The following is a 17,676-nucleotide window of genomic DNA, read 5'->3' as shown; positions in this document are numbered from 1 at the left end:
CCGTGAAAGTACGGGCCGACGATTGCTGAATCGCTTGGCGCGATTAACGTTACGAGTGCTCGACAACCCTTACACATGCCTTGATAGCATCACGCCATTTGATAGCGAAGCTGGCCTGTTCGGTATTTGGCAACAAGACAAGTCCCTGGAGCCGATGCGATCCACTATCACCTCACGGCTCTCAGATCCGAGACTGTTTAAAAAGTCATACGATGGTACAACATGTCGTATAATATAACTCATTACGAGGTTATGTATGCATCAGATGAGCGCGTGTCGAGGTCAACCCTTCAGCCCAGCGTTTCGGTCTGACGTGAGGCATTTACATAAGGCCCCAATCTGCATTCATCCATTCTTGCGACGCATCACCAGAGCCAGATCCAGACCCAAAACCAGATCCGCCTTGTCCGAGATCCTGGTCGAAGTTCGATAAGAACTGATCTATATCCAAAGACGGAACGAATGGCATTGCCTGAGCAGCATCGGGTTCTCGTTCTTACATCAACATCAACATCGATGTCAGCTTCCCTTTTTTTGGGTCTTCATGAGCCAGATCAGTCTACAGACTCACTATCAGGCGTGAGCGTATCTTTTACACGCCTGAAGAACGCATCAACGTCCAATTCCTCTTTTGGGACTTGCCGCTCATGGGCAAAGTGATCCACCGTATCCAGGATCGCCGTCACAGCAGGTTTCAAGTGAGCGAAGGTGCCGATACAGATGCTATTCGCTTGATCCCTCATATGAGGGATTTTGATTTTGCGTAATAGTGAATCGATCGATACGATGGTGACCGAACCGATGATCCAGCGCATCATGAATCTGTCCATTACCTCTTCAGTCAGCTGCATGCTATCTTCACTGAACATAGATATTCAAGAGACAGATGTGACAGGCAGGAGATCCCACTGACCCAGGTCGAAGTTCCGGCCATGCAGCCATTGTCTGCTGGACATCCAATATCTTCCTCGCACTAGCTACAGCAGCCAAGGTGGAGAATCTCCACTCGTCATCGTCATAGCCCCTAATCATTGTTGGTCGATGTATTTTGATTAATCTATAATGCATACCTGCGCCAAGTTCAGCTTGTACTGTGGGGCAGAGGTCGACAAAGCTTACTGCAAGCTAACGTGTTCATCATCCCTAACACCAAATCGATCGTCAGTCTTTTGGCAGGTATTCGTTCAGTCGTGTTATGGGACACTTACAACCGTGAGAGCTATGTGGTGCATCCGGCATGTGATTCAGCAATTTCTTCAATGCTTTGCTATACGCCATCATCCTTTCAAAGGGCATGTAATCTAAATCAAGAGGAGTTCAGCAACCAACTCTAAGCGAGATTTGCTCGACTTACTATTTTGTTGAGTCTCATAGGTTTGGATCATTCCTGCGAAAGCGGATCCGGTCTAGAATAGTATAGTCAGCCGGGGAATTTCGCAAGATCATCAATCTAAGACGAAGTTCGGTCCGCACTTACACGGGAAATACTAGCCTCCGTCATGTAGGGATGCTCCTCCGGATCTGCCCCGTTATCGAAATCCAAATCATTCAGATTCTTTGGTTGCAGAACGCCATCTCCTTTACTATGCGCCATTTGTGGATCTAAATTCCAGTCACCGACAGCCGCCAATCTCCATAATCCTGCTCTTTTAAAGATCGACCCGTCCATAAAGTTCAACAGATGATATAGCTGCTTGCAGATCTCGACCTGGTGCGCAGGCTCAAGAGCTTGAAGGGCGATATCATGCATCAGAGCTGGAGGTAAGGTTTCTCGCACGGTGTCGAGCTCAAGCCATTGAGCAGTCGTGATGGCCGAGTCGAGGTGTCTAAGGGCAATGCTCGATTCTTCCGTGGAATGTCCGAAATGCTGAGTTGTCAGCCATCTGCATTGACGGACACGAAACTCACAAAGAGGAAGACCAGGTATAAGATCGATACCTTCCACAGGTATGTTAGTTGGTTTAACGTTTCTGAGTGGTTTGGCTCACCTGTATATGTCCTATTTGTGGCCTCGAGAGATAGTCTGACGCTTCCAGAACCCTGACACTAGCTTTTTGTAGGATGGACGGCAAGGCATGGCGCTCAAAGCCAAGGACGTTATCGATGTTAGGACTGCCGAACTTGATAGAGAATGCCAAAGTCTACCGAGCGAGTGGTATTAGCTGTCATCGAGATGATGTGGTCTCAATAGCAACGAAGCTGAAGGCATGGATGTAGGATGTGGAACACACCATGAGGTATACTGCGAACCATACGGGATCCAAGATTTTTTCAAGGTCGTCTAAGCTGACCAAAGCGTATTCTCTCAACGTCGAGCGGAACGCCTGTTGGGCAAACACCTGATGGTAGGTATCAGCTGGATTGTGTCCACTTATGTGATGTATGCATGTAAAGAAATCAATTACTCACATGCCATGTCTTGTGTATTGGACCATCAATGAAGGACTCTACCAGGTATTGAGCTACTGGCGAGTTTGGAAGTAATTGAGGTAAAGCAGTTAACAGAGTCGGATCTATCGAAGAGGTGGTAAACAGAGATTTCAAGGGAAAGTTCGACGGGTGGGACGGTGATGATAACCCAGAGTGCTGATGATGTAGACTGTCGTCGGGGTTGATAGACTCTGTGAGACCTGGTCGTACGCCTGGACCAACGACGAAATGCTCTAGACTGATCGCAGCTGATTCCAAATCATCAGAAGATCCGAATGGCCGATTATGATTGCGAGCCGAGATTGGGATGAGTCCGGAAGGGTGGGTCGAAGTGGGCAGCAAATTTGTCCGTGTAGCAAGGGTATTTACGAGCTGCTCTAGTCGGTCGACTTGTCGTCTGAGGGCATCTACCTCTTGTAGAGGTGTAGTTGTGGATGAGGACACAAATTTGAGCGAGTGATCCTTAGTGGTCTGCTTGTGGTCATAGTTGTCATCCGAGAGACTATTGCAGGGGCAAGGTCCAGTCAGCTGATCGCAATAACAATGATAATGCTAGTCTCAGACTCGAATGACTGACAAGTTTGGAGTGAGCCCCTCCCATTTACAGTCCTGCGGCTTCCCTCTCTTGACACACGAATCACAGGGTATCTTCCCCAGTGCTGAGCACTACTACATCAGCGCTGGCATTCATTATTGGGCAGACTCACTTTCGTTTTCCTCCTCTTACATTCCGTACAACTCAGTGCGCGTCTCGGCGGTCTTTCGTTGTTTTCATTCGGGCCTGTCTTTCTCTTCTTGCTTGACTCTCGTTCCTCTTTCGCGGTACCAAGTTTTGGATCAAGATCGTTGTCGTTGTCATTGACCGAACCTTCGTGCCTAGTAGACATCTCTCTCATGTGATGCATGGTCTTCATTTGTATGATGATTAAGAATTTTGAGAGGAATGGGGCTGAGCTGACGAATTTTGTTGTTATCTCTGGCGGGATGTGTGCCTGAAATGGGACATTCAATGTTTTACAACGGAAACTCCGTAACGTGTGGTGACAAGATATTTGGAGACCTTCTCAGCTTATAGCAACGAGCCCATTCTCCCTGAGAACCGGGAGTTGAAATACATAGCATCGCTTCCATCACATCCCTCTGATAAGCTCTGCATACCGTACAGCCGCAATGGCTCAGCGGCCTGGCTCATGAATGTAAAATCAGTGTTCCCAGCGCCGAATCTGCCATGAAGGTTCCGCTAATATGAGATGCTTTTCTACTTGATCTACATGGCCTCGACGGTATTCCGATCGATTGTATGCTGAATATGCTGGATCAAACGAACGCAGCAGCTGCAAGAACATGATGTTTCATCATACAACTATCTACAAACTCTATGTCCAGCTACTTTCCTTCATTGCATACTCATAACGCACGACCCAAGCTACTCATACACTATATGTTCACCTTCGCGTGCGCGTGATGGACTTCGCCGAGCACAGTGTCACGGATTTACCGCTTTCTTATGCACCCCTTCGTCTCTTGCGTCTCCTATCGTCTCCACTATCGCTCTCCTCTTTCTTGCCTCTCCCGGATTTACGTCGAGTGGGCACACTCACACTGACTTTATCCCTTTTTGCCGCTTGCGTGCGACTCGCTGCTTTGGCCTTGGCCTTGGATTTGGACTCGGATTTGGATTTGGATTTGGGTATGGGTTTGGGCGTTGGGGAGGTCTTGGACGGTCGACCGGATCGACCGAGTCTACGTTTCACTGAGGAATCTACTTCTTCATCCTCTTCTTCGTCATCGTCTTCATCTTCACCTTCACCTCCATCTTCCTCCTCTTCATCGTCATCTTCTTCACCATTCTGATCATCGTCATCGTCTTCACCGCCCTCTTCATCCTCTTCCCCGTCCTCGTCCCCGTCCTCGTCTTCTTCTTCTTCTTCTTCTTCTTCGTCTTCGTCTTCAGCCTCGTCCGCTTCGTCTTCATTATCCGAATCACCACCCTCATCAATCTCAACTTTAATCCTAGATCCTCTCTTAGTCTGAGCTTTCGTAGGAGATTTGGATTTAGATTTAGATTTAGGTTTAGTTTTAGTGTTCTCTGCCCTTCCCCTCAGCTCATCCCATTCCTTGTCTGCGCCCTCTTCCTCAGCTCGAGGGTATATGATTCCCTGCCAAGCCCCATCATCCTCTCTGTCGGAAGTATAACTCAACCTCAAATCCATTCCTTTATCCTTTTCCTCGTCCTCGTCCTCTTCTCCCTCCCCATCCTCATCATCATCCTCGGCACGCTCTTTGGGCTTACCGCTCTCGCTCTGGCGGCGGAAATAAGGTAAATCAAACGTGCTCTTGAAATGACCACTATTTATGATCCTTGCTGATCTCGAGACTGTTCCATCACGTTTCGAATCATGATCGTGATCCTCAATCTCCCCTTCAGCCTCGGGCTCGTAGGAAGAGTGTCGACCCCGACGATGCGTTGTTGCTCTGGATTTCGCTTTTGATGATCGAGCCTCAGGTGGGCGCTGTGATTTACCCTTTGCAATTTTGTTTCCTTGATTTTTAGGCTTGCGTGGTGATGAAATGGACAGGTCTGATAAGGGAGATAAGGAGGATCGTTGTGAATGCGCGGTCGGGGATGGAGGGGGACGCGGTTTAGGTAAGAGTGGAGAGAGTGCCGTGGGGGATGAAGGTAACGATATTGAAGATCCGGAAGACTATCATGAGTAATAGCTTTTATCAGCATATGCAATGCATCTAGCATGTCAACAGCACCGCGATCCGTAATTGCAAGAGGCGTACACATACCATATCGTCCAATGCTTCTAAATCGTATAACCCACCCAACCTCGCCCAAAGCTCTTCGACAGGTATCCATAATCCCGTACGTTTCTGCATCGACGACTGCATCTGTATGATGAGCAGGTGTTTATGTCTGCCGACTATACGTACGAGTAGGTCAGCTATCAAGCTATCAGATCTCTGGTATTGGTCCGTAGACAAGCACAGAAACACGGCCAGGAAAACAAGGATCCGAAGCCAAATCAGAGAGATAGGCGATAGACCGAGATAGATATCGTATCAAGCATAATTGAAAGCAAGCATCACATAGCAGATCAACTCACTAGGTCTAACATCAATGACAGTCCGTAATAAGGCTGCTTCCCTATTCAAGCACACATCACACATCACACATCACACATCACACATCACAGTCAGCTCCATTCAATTTGGGCTTGGGCAAATTATACATCACAATCTTGATCGAATGGATCGTAAATCAGGAAGTGTGACTCACAGATCCAGTTCTGACACAGTAGGTGTAGGTGATTGCGACTGGCCTTTGTGAGCCAATGCCTCAGGCTCGACTTTAGGCTTGGGCGAAGGAGACATGGTACAAAGCAGTTGATATATTAGGCCAAGAGAGACAGGTCGCCCGCTGTTGAAGAAATAGTCACCTGGACGGGATGAGAAGGATGGACAATGAACAGCTTCCGGGGGAATGATGCTTCGAGTGTCGAGTTGCAAGTAGCCAGCTAGATGATTCCTATGTATACTTTCGAGTGTTGCGATGATGTACGGATGGAGGGGGAGGAATGGAAGAATGAGCGTGGAGGTCAGGATGCGTGCCTGAAACCTGCACTCGACTGACCGTATCCGGGAGTCATTCTGCGACAAGAGGATGAAGTATTCGCTACGAATAATGCGAGTCTGTCCCCATGCTAGCTATCTCATATGATGCCGATGGAGTCACAGGCAACCTGCTGCTAAGGTGGATAAACCGTTTATGATTACATGAATTACAACTTCACGAACACGTATGCAGGAGCTTAAATCTTCATCCCGAACAACTTCTTCTTTTTCTTCTTCTCCCCATCTTTACCGTTATTCAGACTCAAATTACCCATCGAGTCATTCAACGAGCTGGCAAAAGAAGACTGATGTTGTAGTTTAGGCTGTTGTAGTAAGTTGGATTGCGGCTGCTGTGGGGGCGGTATAATGGGTGGGCCGACAGGTATAGTCCAGTGTCTGAAATCTAGTATACTGCAGGTTCGATCACCTGTAAGCTAGAATCTATACGTACAAGAGATATTTCTAATTAGTGGTACTCACTTTTGATACGTTGTAGGTTGACCAGGCGATCTATGGGGTCTATTTGGACCTTGTGGATGCGGCTGGAATCCACCTGGAGGGTTCGCTCCAATACCGCCTCTGCCCAGAGCTCTCATTTGTTGGGTGAATGTTTCAGGAGTCAAGACGTGCGTCGAGCCTGGTGTAGACAAGTCAGCACACGGCAATGTAGCATACTAGGCACAATCTTGGTGCCACGATGGCGATCGGTGACCTTGGTGGGATTATAGACTTACCGATATAAATATCCTTGCCTAAAGCTTGTCCCACCGTATAAGCGCACCTCATCTCACTGTACGTCATTCCACCCGCGATGAAGATGATCAACCGTTGTTTTCCTTCTGTGTTGTTCATACGCGCTGACGGAGCTTTGTGCCACGTAGGCCTTGCCGAACGAAGAGAGCCCGACTGAGATGAGGGCGGAGCTAAAGAGTTTCCGCCTCGCAGCGAACCCGATGCTTCGGCAGGAGCATCTTTGATGTACGGGAAAGAAGACTGATCAAGCCGCGATGATGTCTGATCCTGTATGATCATAATGATCAGAGTCTGCTGCTTTTGTCTAAATTGAACGGAGGTGGATGTGGGGAAGACTTACTTCTAATACCATTTGAACGATAGGTTTATACCTCGATAATTCATATTCTCCTTCCTGATTCGTCGGTTTTTGCTTGATCCTCGACTTATTTGATCGGCTCGAATCCTACAAAACAAGTCAGCTGATTCATGAGGTGGATCTACGAATTCGAGCTGACCTTTATCACCTTGACTCCTAGATGTATCAAGTTATTGACCATATCTTGCTCTGATATACTCAATCTAGCATGTTGATATAGTCTCCGTCTATCTTCATCCGCCACCCCATCCCTAAAGAGGATGTATAATGCCATGATTCGCACCTTGTCCAGCGATCTGAGTGAAAATCACATCAGCTGCCTGTTCTGCGCCTGCGAGGTATTGCTTGTCGGCTTACGTGATATTGACCCGGTCGTCTAGCAGCGGCACCATCTCCTCAACCAAGGTTTTGGGCGTCTTTCCCTCCGAAGTATATCCAGTCGCGCAGCACTACTCACCCATTCAAATTGAGCTACCACGCGTCGTGGGGAATCTTCGCACGACAGCTCACCTGTTCGACATTTGCTACAAGAGACAACTTTTTCTTCTCAAATAACGACATGCATTCTTGAGCCATGTCAAGATGCAAAGAAAATTGTTCTCGCTGAGTCTGGAATTGCGGCAGCGACGCCAGCATGTCTTTCAGGTCGTTCAAGTTCACGTTTCCTCCCCTGTGGTCCTCTGATATCAGCCGATTTGTTGGTTGTCATGCAAAGTACCCTATCCATAGCTCGCACTCACCCGCTGAAACCAGCATGTTCCTGCGCAAATTTCCCGAAATCCGTCATGAGCGTATCTATAGCGTCTTTCATGTGAAGATGTCGGACAGAGCACCAAACGGGATCTGTCTCATTGAGATCCGCTACCTTGTCCTCTGTACCCCCTATCGTGTTCGTGTACTTGTATCTGTGTCGAGCGCGTGTAAGCGAGCTCACGAACAAAAGCATATAACCCTGCAGGATTTGACATTGTAGCGTGAGCAGTAGAAGCCAGACTCACCGATATTTCACCCCGTCATCTATCTTGAGCAAATCATTCACCATAGCCTGATACCAGAATTCGTGTAACAACGGCGCGGCTGGGTCCATCGACCGATCCACAACAAATAAGACACCTTTAGGTCGTCCACTCGCGGGCTACGTTCGTCATGTCAGCTTCAGTTGGAAGTAGAAATGCTTGTTTGATTGACCTACAGGGAATTCCGGGTTATTCGTCAGGTACTCGTCTAAATCCATCTGCAGCTGCCCCGCTATCTTCTTACTGAGATGTTCGCCCACTATCTCGGGCGTCTTAGGTGCTCCGCCCATAGCTGATCGCCACCTCAATGACTGCGGCGCTTGCTGTTGGACGGGTGCCGAGGCTTGTTGCTGTGCAGCTAGAGGACCAAGAGGTGAATGATGATGGGGCTGATAGTACCGTATATAAGGGGATTCGTCTATCGTCGCTAGGAAGTTCAGTATCTGAAAAGATATTGAGTGATGTAGTAAGCATTAGACCATCACCCCAAAGAGAGTCATTCATTGCTCACAGATCGCCCAGCCACTTTGACATCGTCTTCGAAGGCTTCTATAGCCAGATCGGCCGAAGCAGCACCTCCCAATGGCCCGAACATCGTGAAGAATGATCCAGGGCTTTTCAGCGAGAACACTCTGTCTTCGATTGCTGTTCGAGGGAATCAGCACCAACGACCAAGAGAGAGAAAGAGAGCGAGAGACACGGAGAAAGATTGCTTACCCCAGACATTACAGTACAATTCCACGAAAGCCCTCAATACTCCGCCTTGTAATCCATCCGTCAATTTCTGGGCTAATCTATCATCAATTCCTGCGAGATCATGAGATCAGGCGGAAGCTCGCACAGAGATGCTTGACTGACTCACCGTCTATGAAATACAAGTGAGCTGAATTATACGTTCTCCGCCCATTGAAGTCCGCCAATATTCGATCAACGTTCTGAGCTGTCGGCGTCAAGAGATATATGGCGTCCACCGACATTGGCGGTCGGGCAGAATGAAGTGGTTCGACGGCTAATTGTCGGATCATGGTGCTCAGCGAAGATCAGAGCGTGATAATCATGTAGGCTGCTAGCTTGTCGAGTCAAGATGAAAGGGTTTCAACTTACAGGTCACATTCTGCTGTAAGATATCGAAGTTCTTGTACACGGTATCGAGTATTGCCTGAGAATGATCGTCCGTGATGAGAATCTTCCATGCTGGAGGGGGTATCGATTGTATAGCTTGCGTGAAGCCTATGAGTCGCGCAATAATGAGTACCGCCATTTAGGGAATCATGTGTAATGCGAGGTGATCCGAAGAAAGCGGGTCGTGCGACCTCGTCGCTTTTCCTCTGATGAAGGGTCAAATAGGTACTCACGCTTCTTCAGAAGATCCTTGAGAGGCATCGTGCAGTGAGAGTCACCAATACGGCTGAATCAGTACTGATCTCAATGACCTTGAGGAGGATAAAGGTAGATTATGTTGTATGAGAGGAAAGGGTGCGATGAATTCTGTAAGCTGTATGCTGGTTGTTGAATGAGGTCATGTGGGAGTGATACAATGATACAGTGACACAGTGACAAAGCCAAACACGGACATCGCCGCCAACCATAGATGAGCTCAGGACGCGTTTCAGGTTAACAAGCATAGCATGACACGATCGCCAGATTATGTAATATTATGTGACCCTCTCTTAGGAACGTCTTTCTCAACGTCCTTGGCTTGGAACCATATCATAGGTGTGTGTGCGTGTATGCACGAGGCCATCTATCGAGTCGACATGTCGCTGCCTACGCACATGCTGCGGTTGAATCTTGAACGGTTGCTATACATGCCGAGAACCGACCGCTCGCCGCTGGTAAATCTCCGTTCTTGCCGAAGATGAGATATGATTAAATTAGCCGAATGAACCGTAGATCATCAAAATGGACCGTTCGATGTATACAGTGTACATTGCTGCAGAGCAAAAGTGAATGTGGGCGAAAGCTTGCTGCTTGTGTCAATGATGAGCATATAAGTGTACACATATACTTATGTACGCCTACAGAAGATGAAGAAGGTGTATGTATACCTTGAAACTTATCTTCTGCTGCATCTCTACGCTATACTGTGACTTTGACCGATAACTCACTTCCTGACACAAGAGACTTTATTCGAGATGACTATTGTAAGTCGATTTCACTGATGCTCGTTGTGTGTTGATGCTGAATCATGCACCTACAGACCACTGCCTTGCCGAGAGACTTCTTGTACGGCTTCGCGACTGCAGCAGCGCAGATTGAGGGGGGCGGAGCAGAATCAGAGAAGGAATCAGGAAGAGGTGATTCTGTAAGTGGTCCATCTACAAACACACGGTAAATGTTGAGAACCATAATTCAGGATTGCTGATTGAATGATATGACATGATTTGACTTTTCAGATATGGGACGAATTCTGCGATCAACCTGATAAGATCCGAGATGGATCTCACGTCAAGAAAACTTGTAATCACTTAGCCATGTACAAAGAGGATGTAGCGAGTGAGTACAGCTCCAACTCCTCGAATCTCTCCGTTCTTCGTTCTTCATCTTTCACGGATCGCATGCTGGGATCCAGGTTAATCCTTCTTGGTCTTTTCCTTGGCAGTGATGAAGTCTCTAGGAGCGAATGCATATCGATTTTCAATCTCATGGCCCCGTCTCATTCCTCTAGGCGGTAAAGATGATCCCGTGAACCAAAAGGGCGTGGACTTCTACAATGATCTCATTGACGAGTGCTTGAAGAATGGACTCGTGCCTTTCGTTGTGAGCTCCTACCATTTTTCGATTACGCATCTAGTGAAATGTAGCTGATAAGATGCGCTGTAGACATTATACCAGTGGGTCGTAACCGCCGTCAATCAGATTGCGCTACAGGATGATGCTGAACGGCTTATAATGGACACAGCTGGGATCTGCCATTAGAGCTTTCTAAGCGATACGGCGGATGGCTAGACAAAGAAAAGATCGTAGAAGACTACAGGCATTACGCCAAAATGTGCTTCGACTTATTCGGCGATCGGGTCAAACATTGGTTAACTTTCAACGAACCTTGGTGTACCGCTGTTCTGGGTCATGGTGTTGGTCAATTTGCACCGTAAGTAAAGTAAACTCAAATCAGGATTGGCTCAAATCTCGCCTATCCGGATCTATCTCGATTGCTCCTCCTTCAAGATCTTCAAAAAGGCTAATCTCTTTTTTTTGTTTGTCGATATAGTGGACACGTATCAAATACCGAACCTTGGATCGTAGGACATAACCTCTTGATCGCCCATGCATCGGCCGCTAAGCTGTATATCGAGAAATACAAATCCACTCAAGGGGGTATGATCGGGATCACCCTCAATGGAGATTGGACGGAACCATACGATGACTCACCAGAAAGTGAGTCAGGGCTGTGTCCCATCTACTGAGCTCAACAAACGACTCGTATGAACAGACTGATCATGCTTTGTTGAATGAACAGACATCGAGGCTGCTCAGCGAAAGATGGATTTCGCGCTTGGGTGGTTCGCAGATCCGATATACCTGGGCAAATACCCTCAAAGTATGATAGATATCTTGGGAGATAGATTACCTGAATTCACAAAGGTAGAATTAGCTCTTCTGAAAGATAGCTCCGAGGTGAGTCAACCACTCCAAGCTGGTGGCTCAATTTTTCACAGCAGGAAGATTGGTGTAATCTGGGTGTTGAGAATGCTGGTGCTGAAGCTTGAGGTGATTTGCGTGTACATTACACTACTGACAGTTCTACGGATGTAACGTGAGTGCGCAGTTTAGACGAATCGAGCGTTCTCCCATAATGGTGTCCGCTAATATTAGCTCGTGGTACGGTTGTTCAGACTTACACGACGAACACGATCAAAGCGAAGGAATCAGATGACGAATTTGCGGGATTCACTACTATGGGTTTCGAAAAACCGGATGGAAGCATGATTGGTCCGCCATGTAAGAGCCAAACTTTGCTTTCCATGTCGACGTTGACATTGTGGATGCACGATGATTGATGTGAGGTTGAAAATAGCCCAACTTGGCTGGCTCCGAGACGTTCCTTGGGGATTCAGGAAATTGTTGAATTACATTCATCAGCGATACAAAAAACCAATATACATGACGGAGAATGTGAGTTTGGCGCTCTAACCTCAGCACAGTAAATTCAGGAGTGTGATACGGTATGGCATGATACAAAATGCTGATGAGCGCATTTGGTCTTTAGGGATGGTCGATCAAAGGAGAAAGTCTATTAAGTGTTGACGATGCGTAAGTCGACCCTCCTCACTTCCTCACAACCAGATTGAGATAACACCTTACTTGTCTCTCTCTGCAATTTTTGGCATTGAGCTGATATTGCCTGATGCACTATAGTATTCGTAGGTATCACGCTGTACGAGTACCAAGTCAGCCAGACTGGGATGCTGATAATCTCTGGTCCGGTCAATTTAGACGATGAAGGAAGAGTCAAATACTACCAAGGATATACTCAAGCGCTAAAAGATGCAGTAGAGAAAGATGGTGTAGACGTCAGGTCGTATTTCGGGTGAGCCCTTCGCTTTTTCAATCCCCTCATCTCGTCATATTCTCAATTCGATTCGTATTTCGCTCAATCGTTCCTTCTGTCTATATGAAATGAATGTGAACTAATCGTAATCTGTGTTCAGCTGGTCGTGAGTCCGGAGCGATGCTATGAATGCTCCACGAGAACTTGTTCTGCAAAGGAATGTGCTGACGTATTGACGTATCGCCAAATCAAGATTCATGGATAATTTCGAATGGGCTTCAGGATTGATACCTCGTTTCGGTAGTGTGTATGTCAATTACGAGACGTTCGAAAGGACTCCGAAGGACTCAGCGAGAACTCTGATGAAGGTGCGTCTGTGCGATTCGTTCCCTTTCCCATTGTGATATCATGGTAGGCGTCCGTAAGGAGAGGAAGTCAAGCGTTGATGCGCTTGAGGCCTTGTATAGTTCTTCAAAGATAATGTCTCGCGTTAGAGGGAGTATGTCTGTACTATATAAGTTTCGGTGTTACGCGCGAGGCTTGCCCGGTAATTCGCTTTATACAGCATTGTACAATGCATTTACAATACTGGACAGCGATGGAGTTCAATTCGGTCATATGCTTGTCTCTGCCTTGTATCCACACCTCTTCTCCATACAAAAGGGGGAACTTGTGTAGTCGAGCCTGGGTGAGATGGCGAAAAGCAAGTCCGAATACATCTGACACTCGTGACAATTCAGATTATAACTACTGTATTCATATTTATCTCATCCCCAATCTCGGCTCAGCAGTCGATGGTCTCTTCCTTATACCCCTCTTCGCAAACCCGAAAGCACCTAATCTTCCTGCGCTTGTTCCTTGACTTTGACTGAGTACATCTCGTTCGTCTTCGGTTGTTGTGCCCGTACCATTGCTCGAGCGCATGATGGGTCTTGAGCGAGAGGTTATACTGGATGATCTGGACAGTAAAGGGGTATGTATCATTATCGGTGAGATGGTCAGATTCGAGCTAGAGCCCGTGGCAGTGGAGAGTAAGCTGACATTGGAGTAATTTGGCAGAATTGTGTGAGTTTGAGTGTGGGTATGAGTATTGGTATGGTGTAGGTAGATGCCATTCGGCGTTGATATGTTGGGCTGTAAGTACATTTTCGGAGAAGGGGATGGGGGTTTTGCGTTGTCAATTGGCGTTGACATTAGCGTTGACATTGGCGTCCGATTGGAAGTTGATAAGTGGTTGTGGTTGGCCTGCCAAGGAAGTGAGATAGAAGTATGATTCCCGTTCATCGGGATACCCAGTAATTGCGATTTACCAACCGAGGCTAAAGCCGCAGCTGTACCAGCACCAGCACCCAGATATGAGGGAGCTGTAGTTGGTGGTGAAGATATCGCAGGCGCGGGGATATCTCTTGATTTCTCGCCGAAACCAAACACCGGTCGTTGAGGGACAGGATGGATCTCAGTGATATTCACAGGAGGAGTGAAAGGTCGTGATCTAGAGAAGAGACTTGTTGATCGTTTCCGAGGACCTTGTCCTTGACCTTGCGCTTGACTCTGACTTTGACTTTGACTTTGACTTGATTTCTTCTTTTCTTCTGCATCGTCAGTTGAGGCCGAGTTCGAGATGACATTGACGGCATTTGTGGGTGTTGTCGACCCAGATCTTGAGCTCAGTCCAGGACGTCCGAAAGTGGGGGCTTTGCTACCGAAGATGTGTGATCCGCTTGAACTTGGTCTCATTCCGTTCTGGTTCCGGCCCACGTCTGCCATTTGATCACTGCAGATGGCCTTCTCAGGATAGTGTGTTTGAGTCGGTGTAGTCGTCGTACTTGTGCTCGCACTCATACCTGCTACTGCTTTGGCAATTGCGCCGATCGTCCTACTGACGGATCGAGAGTGTGAAGTGCCGGTACTAGATGAAGTCGTGTTATACGTAGTGTTAAGCCCGGCGTAATGGACTTGAGTATGAGTTTGGGATCTCTTTCTCCCGCCGCCATCGATCTGTGTCTTTGCGTTCGTGTCTGAGGCGTTAGGTCTAGTGGAGTGATCGTCATTGTCAGGTCCAGATCCGATGAGGCCATTCGCTCGCGGCTCATGCTCGATATCGATAATTTGGGCTTTCATCTTCGGTGCAGGTGGTCGACCGATATGGGGTGGTTTTACTTTCTCACTCATTATATTCGAAGCCAACGTCTTCTTAAATAGATTCAACAAGCTGGTCTTGAGCGCTCGGTCGGGATTGAAGAAGTTCGGCGAGACGTATAGAGCTAGAGGCACGATAATCTGTATGGCAGGCGAGCGAGTTTATTAGCGTAAGACACCCCCTACACAGAAAAGGATCACTTCGACCGGTACGACTACAGTAGTCGGTGAATCTTGAGTCTACATGGTGCGTACTTACACGTTCATTCGCTATCTGTTCACCTGAATTGATCGATCTTTTATTCTGCACCAAGTACTCAAACTTCCATTCTGCCTTGCCCCTTTCTTCTTGTCCGCATACACAGTACACACCCGGCTCCTTAATTTGCAAAGTAGCGCCTCGTGAGAGGTAGTCGAATTTATCGTCGTTGTTAGTTGTCAACCTCCTGAGTACCGGTAATCCTTCCAAAGCCTGCAATATTACAATCAATTACAAAGTAAGCTGAGTACGACCCCATCAAGGTGTGCGGTCGTTTTCTAATGAGATCTGGTCAGGGAATAATAAATGTGATACGCACGGCATGATGGAATGACCATTTATCTCGCTGTTTAGGATCCATCCCAAATTCCCAACAGCCGCTTTGCTGGAAACTCTCCGGGCGAGTGGGCGACTCACACCATTCCGAAGCTTCTTTCAGGGCCTTTTCCTCTCTCTCGCGAAAGACTGAGGGTCTGATGTACCGGATGAATTTCAAAGAAGATCGGTTCTCTCGACATCCTTCTTGGTCTACCCAGAGCTGTATCGTCAGGCTTTTGTCTATACTCTGTAATGCTTGGTCTATAGAGTCGATCTCTTCAGCTTTCCCTCCTATCACTTGTTCTTCTTGTGGCTGAATAATATTATTCATGGTGGATTCTTTATTGTGCGGGACATGGGTGCTCGCCTGTGACAAGGTAGGCAAGTTCTTTGCCGCAGATACGATTCTTGATTTAGGTCTTAACCTTACTGAGGCGTGCGCATCCTTCGGTGTAGGCGTATCTTGAAGCCCGTGATCCACTCTCAGCAAATCATGCGCACCCGACGTTGCGTGGTGTAATTGCGGCGTGATTATTGCATCTGAGAGTGGACTATCAATTTCGGATCGACGCGTATCTTGTCTGAGTCCAGCCCAATCTACTTTCAATCGTTTGACTGATAAGACATTACAGTTATCATCATTGATGATATTCGAAGGTAGCATATAGCTTGAGCTCGTCGTTGGGTTGCAACCGTATGAGATACCCAATGTCGTAGAACCAGAGCTCTGGTCTTCTGAGGAGGTAATTGAGGCGCCTTTCGTGTTTGATTCTGTCTCGATCTCCCCTTCACCGCCGCCAAAAGCGAAGAAACTATCTTTCCTGAAGAGCGAAGGGGTATTCAGACTGATGACCTCTTCATCGTATGCTGATAGGGTGAAACTCCAACTGTCCAGTTCTTCGTCCGTCGCTGTCGCCATGGCACTGTCGGGTTGATTTTCATCGCCGTCTGATGTGAGACCCACACCAAGGGTATTGAACGTCTGCGCACTGTCTTCTCTGTCTAATCTCGGTCCCATCGTCGACATTGGCGTCTGGTCTTCTTCCATCTGCAACAGAGCCTTTTCAGAAGATGCAATTATCGTCGATGTGTTCTTTGGTGCCGGCGTAGCAGTCACGGCGCCGGTGTCAGAGCCAGTGCCAGTGCCGAATATATCTTCGTTGAAGTTGATCAAAACTGGCGAAGGTAGACCCATCCGACTGAGGTATTTCGCAGGATTCAACAGCGTCAAGCCTGATCTTCTTTTCGATGACAAATTGTCCGCGGCTTTATGCTGATGATAATGGTTATTCAATTTTGCAGCGAGATCGCGTTCAGGTGCAGTTGTGATACTGATCTTTTGATTTTCTTCGGTATCACGATCACATTCATCAGGACAATCCCCTCCAGAGCATTTCAACCGCGTCTCATAAGCTAACCTCCCAAAATCTCCGCTGGCATCAAAGATCAACGGGATCGTCACTTTGAACTTCTCGATATCGCGTGCTTGTCCGTGATATTGTTGAGTAGTCCTTTTGGAATCTTCCAACACCTCGAAGAGGGTTCGTACTTGAGTATCGGGAGAAGCGAGTATGACCAGTTCTAAAGGCTCGAAGTCGAACTCTACAGCAGAGGAAGGCGATGACGTGTCACCACCATGGCTACTACTGAATCTACCACCCTTGCTGGCGCCGTGCGGTCGTTTGAGAGGTGTAGATTTGGCTGACCGAGGGATTTTGACGGGAGAAGGAGCTATACGACGTAAGCGTGCGGAAGGAGGGGATGAGGAAGGTAGTGCTTTCCTGGGGTTTCGCGAGGCTGAGAAAGGTGATGATGGCATCGTGTATATATCGATTAGCTTCTGGTCATTCCACTTTGTATCGCTTAGACCACTCGTCTAATCTTGGTTACTTGGAGTTTGTGAGAGAAAGATCAAAAGGATGATAGTAGTCAAAACGTTCGAAACAAAGGACTGGCAAACGAAGTCAGTGTCTTCAAGGGCTGAATGAGGACCAGTCGCAATGTATACAGTCAGTCAGTACAGTAAGTTGTCAATGCATACGTGTATTCATGATTGAGATCAGGAGCGTCGCGAGTACCCATTTTGACACAGAGCGATCAAAAGTCAACACGACGTGAATGTATGGATGGTGGTATCAGTCCTGACTGGTAACAGATCAACGACATCATTGGCGTCGACATTGGCTTGGATATTAGTCACCGCTGACATCGTCCTGATCTGAGCTTTTTGAGTGGATCGAGTTGATCGAGTCGCTATAGGAGGTGTTTTACATACATTTGAAGGTACAGA

General features: G+C 47.5%; 5 protein-coding genes across 5 annotated transcripts; 1 reads left to right on the top strand and 4 right to left on the bottom strand.

Annotated features, from left to right (window-relative positions):
* Positions 1-322: 322 nt before the first annotated feature.
* On the bottom strand, positions 323-3,317 carry I303_108683 (uncharacterized protein; the record flags this gene model as incomplete). Its single annotated transcript, XM_065969893.1, has 13 exons — positions 323-495; positions 572-822; positions 914-1,070; positions 1,120-1,143; positions 1,209-1,301; positions 1,355-1,406; positions 1,478-1,826; positions 1,898-1,938; positions 1,989-2,141; positions 2,232-2,339; positions 2,410-2,932; positions 3,008-3,039; positions 3,138-3,317. The coding sequence occupies 13 exons, from the start codon at positions 3,315-3,317 to the stop codon at positions 323-325; spliced, it is 2,136 nt and encodes a 711-aa protein (XP_065825965.1).
* Positions 3,318-3,935: 618 nt separating this feature from the next.
* Positions 3,936-5,811, bottom strand: I303_108682 (uncharacterized protein; the record flags this gene model as incomplete). The annotated part of the gene is made up of 4 exons (XM_018410267.1): positions 3,936-5,135; positions 5,227-5,360; positions 5,544-5,584; positions 5,717-5,811. 4 exons carry the CDS (start codon positions 5,809-5,811, stop codon positions 3,936-3,938), a joined length of 1,470 nt encoding a protein of 489 aa, XP_018260076.1.
* A 437-nt stretch (positions 5,812-6,248) lies between these two features.
* I303_108681 (uncharacterized protein) lies at positions 6,249-9,561 on the bottom strand (the record flags this gene model as incomplete). Its single annotated transcript, XM_065969892.1, has 15 exons — positions 6,249-6,462; positions 6,532-6,688; positions 6,786-7,071; positions 7,145-7,249; positions 7,302-7,458; positions 7,520-7,611; positions 7,673-7,832; positions 7,903-8,067; positions 8,161-8,297; positions 8,355-8,621; positions 8,690-8,823; positions 8,896-8,985; positions 9,041-9,187; positions 9,283-9,408; positions 9,534-9,561. 15 exons carry the CDS (start codon positions 9,559-9,561, stop codon positions 6,249-6,251), a joined length of 2,265 nt encoding a protein of 754 aa, XP_065825964.1.
* A 752-nt stretch (positions 9,562-10,313) lies between these two features.
* I303_108680 (uncharacterized protein) lies at positions 10,314-13,164 on the top strand (the record flags this gene model as incomplete). The annotated part of the gene is made up of 16 exons (XM_065969891.1): positions 10,314-10,322; positions 10,379-10,483; positions 10,575-10,674; positions 10,781-10,938; positions 11,002-11,012; positions 11,081-11,269; positions 11,390-11,556; positions 11,639-11,796; positions 11,921-11,935; positions 12,015-12,120; positions 12,197-12,294; positions 12,389-12,432; positions 12,538-12,569; positions 12,616-12,709; positions 12,924-13,038; positions 13,138-13,164. 16 exons carry the CDS (start codon positions 10,314-10,316, stop codon positions 13,162-13,164), a joined length of 1,428 nt encoding a protein of 475 aa, XP_065825963.1.
* A 268-nt stretch (positions 13,165-13,432) lies between these two features.
* On the bottom strand, positions 13,433-17,205 carry I303_108679 (uncharacterized protein; the record flags this gene model as incomplete). The annotated part of the gene is made up of 3 exons (XM_018410270.1): positions 13,433-14,950; positions 15,069-15,281; positions 15,388-17,205. 3 exons carry the CDS (start codon positions 17,203-17,205, stop codon positions 13,433-13,435), a joined length of 3,549 nt encoding a protein of 1,182 aa, XP_018260079.1.
* Between the last annotated feature and the right edge of the window lie 471 nt (positions 17,206-17,676).

This window comes from Kwoniella dejecticola, chromosome 11, assembly GCF_000512565.2.
Source record: "Kwoniella dejecticola CBS 10117 chromosome 11, complete sequence".
Classification (NCBI taxonomy): Eukaryota; Fungi; Basidiomycota; class Tremellomycetes; order Tremellales; family Cryptococcaceae; genus Kwoniella; species Kwoniella dejecticola.
This window is presented reverse-complemented; position numbering and strand designations above follow the sequence as displayed.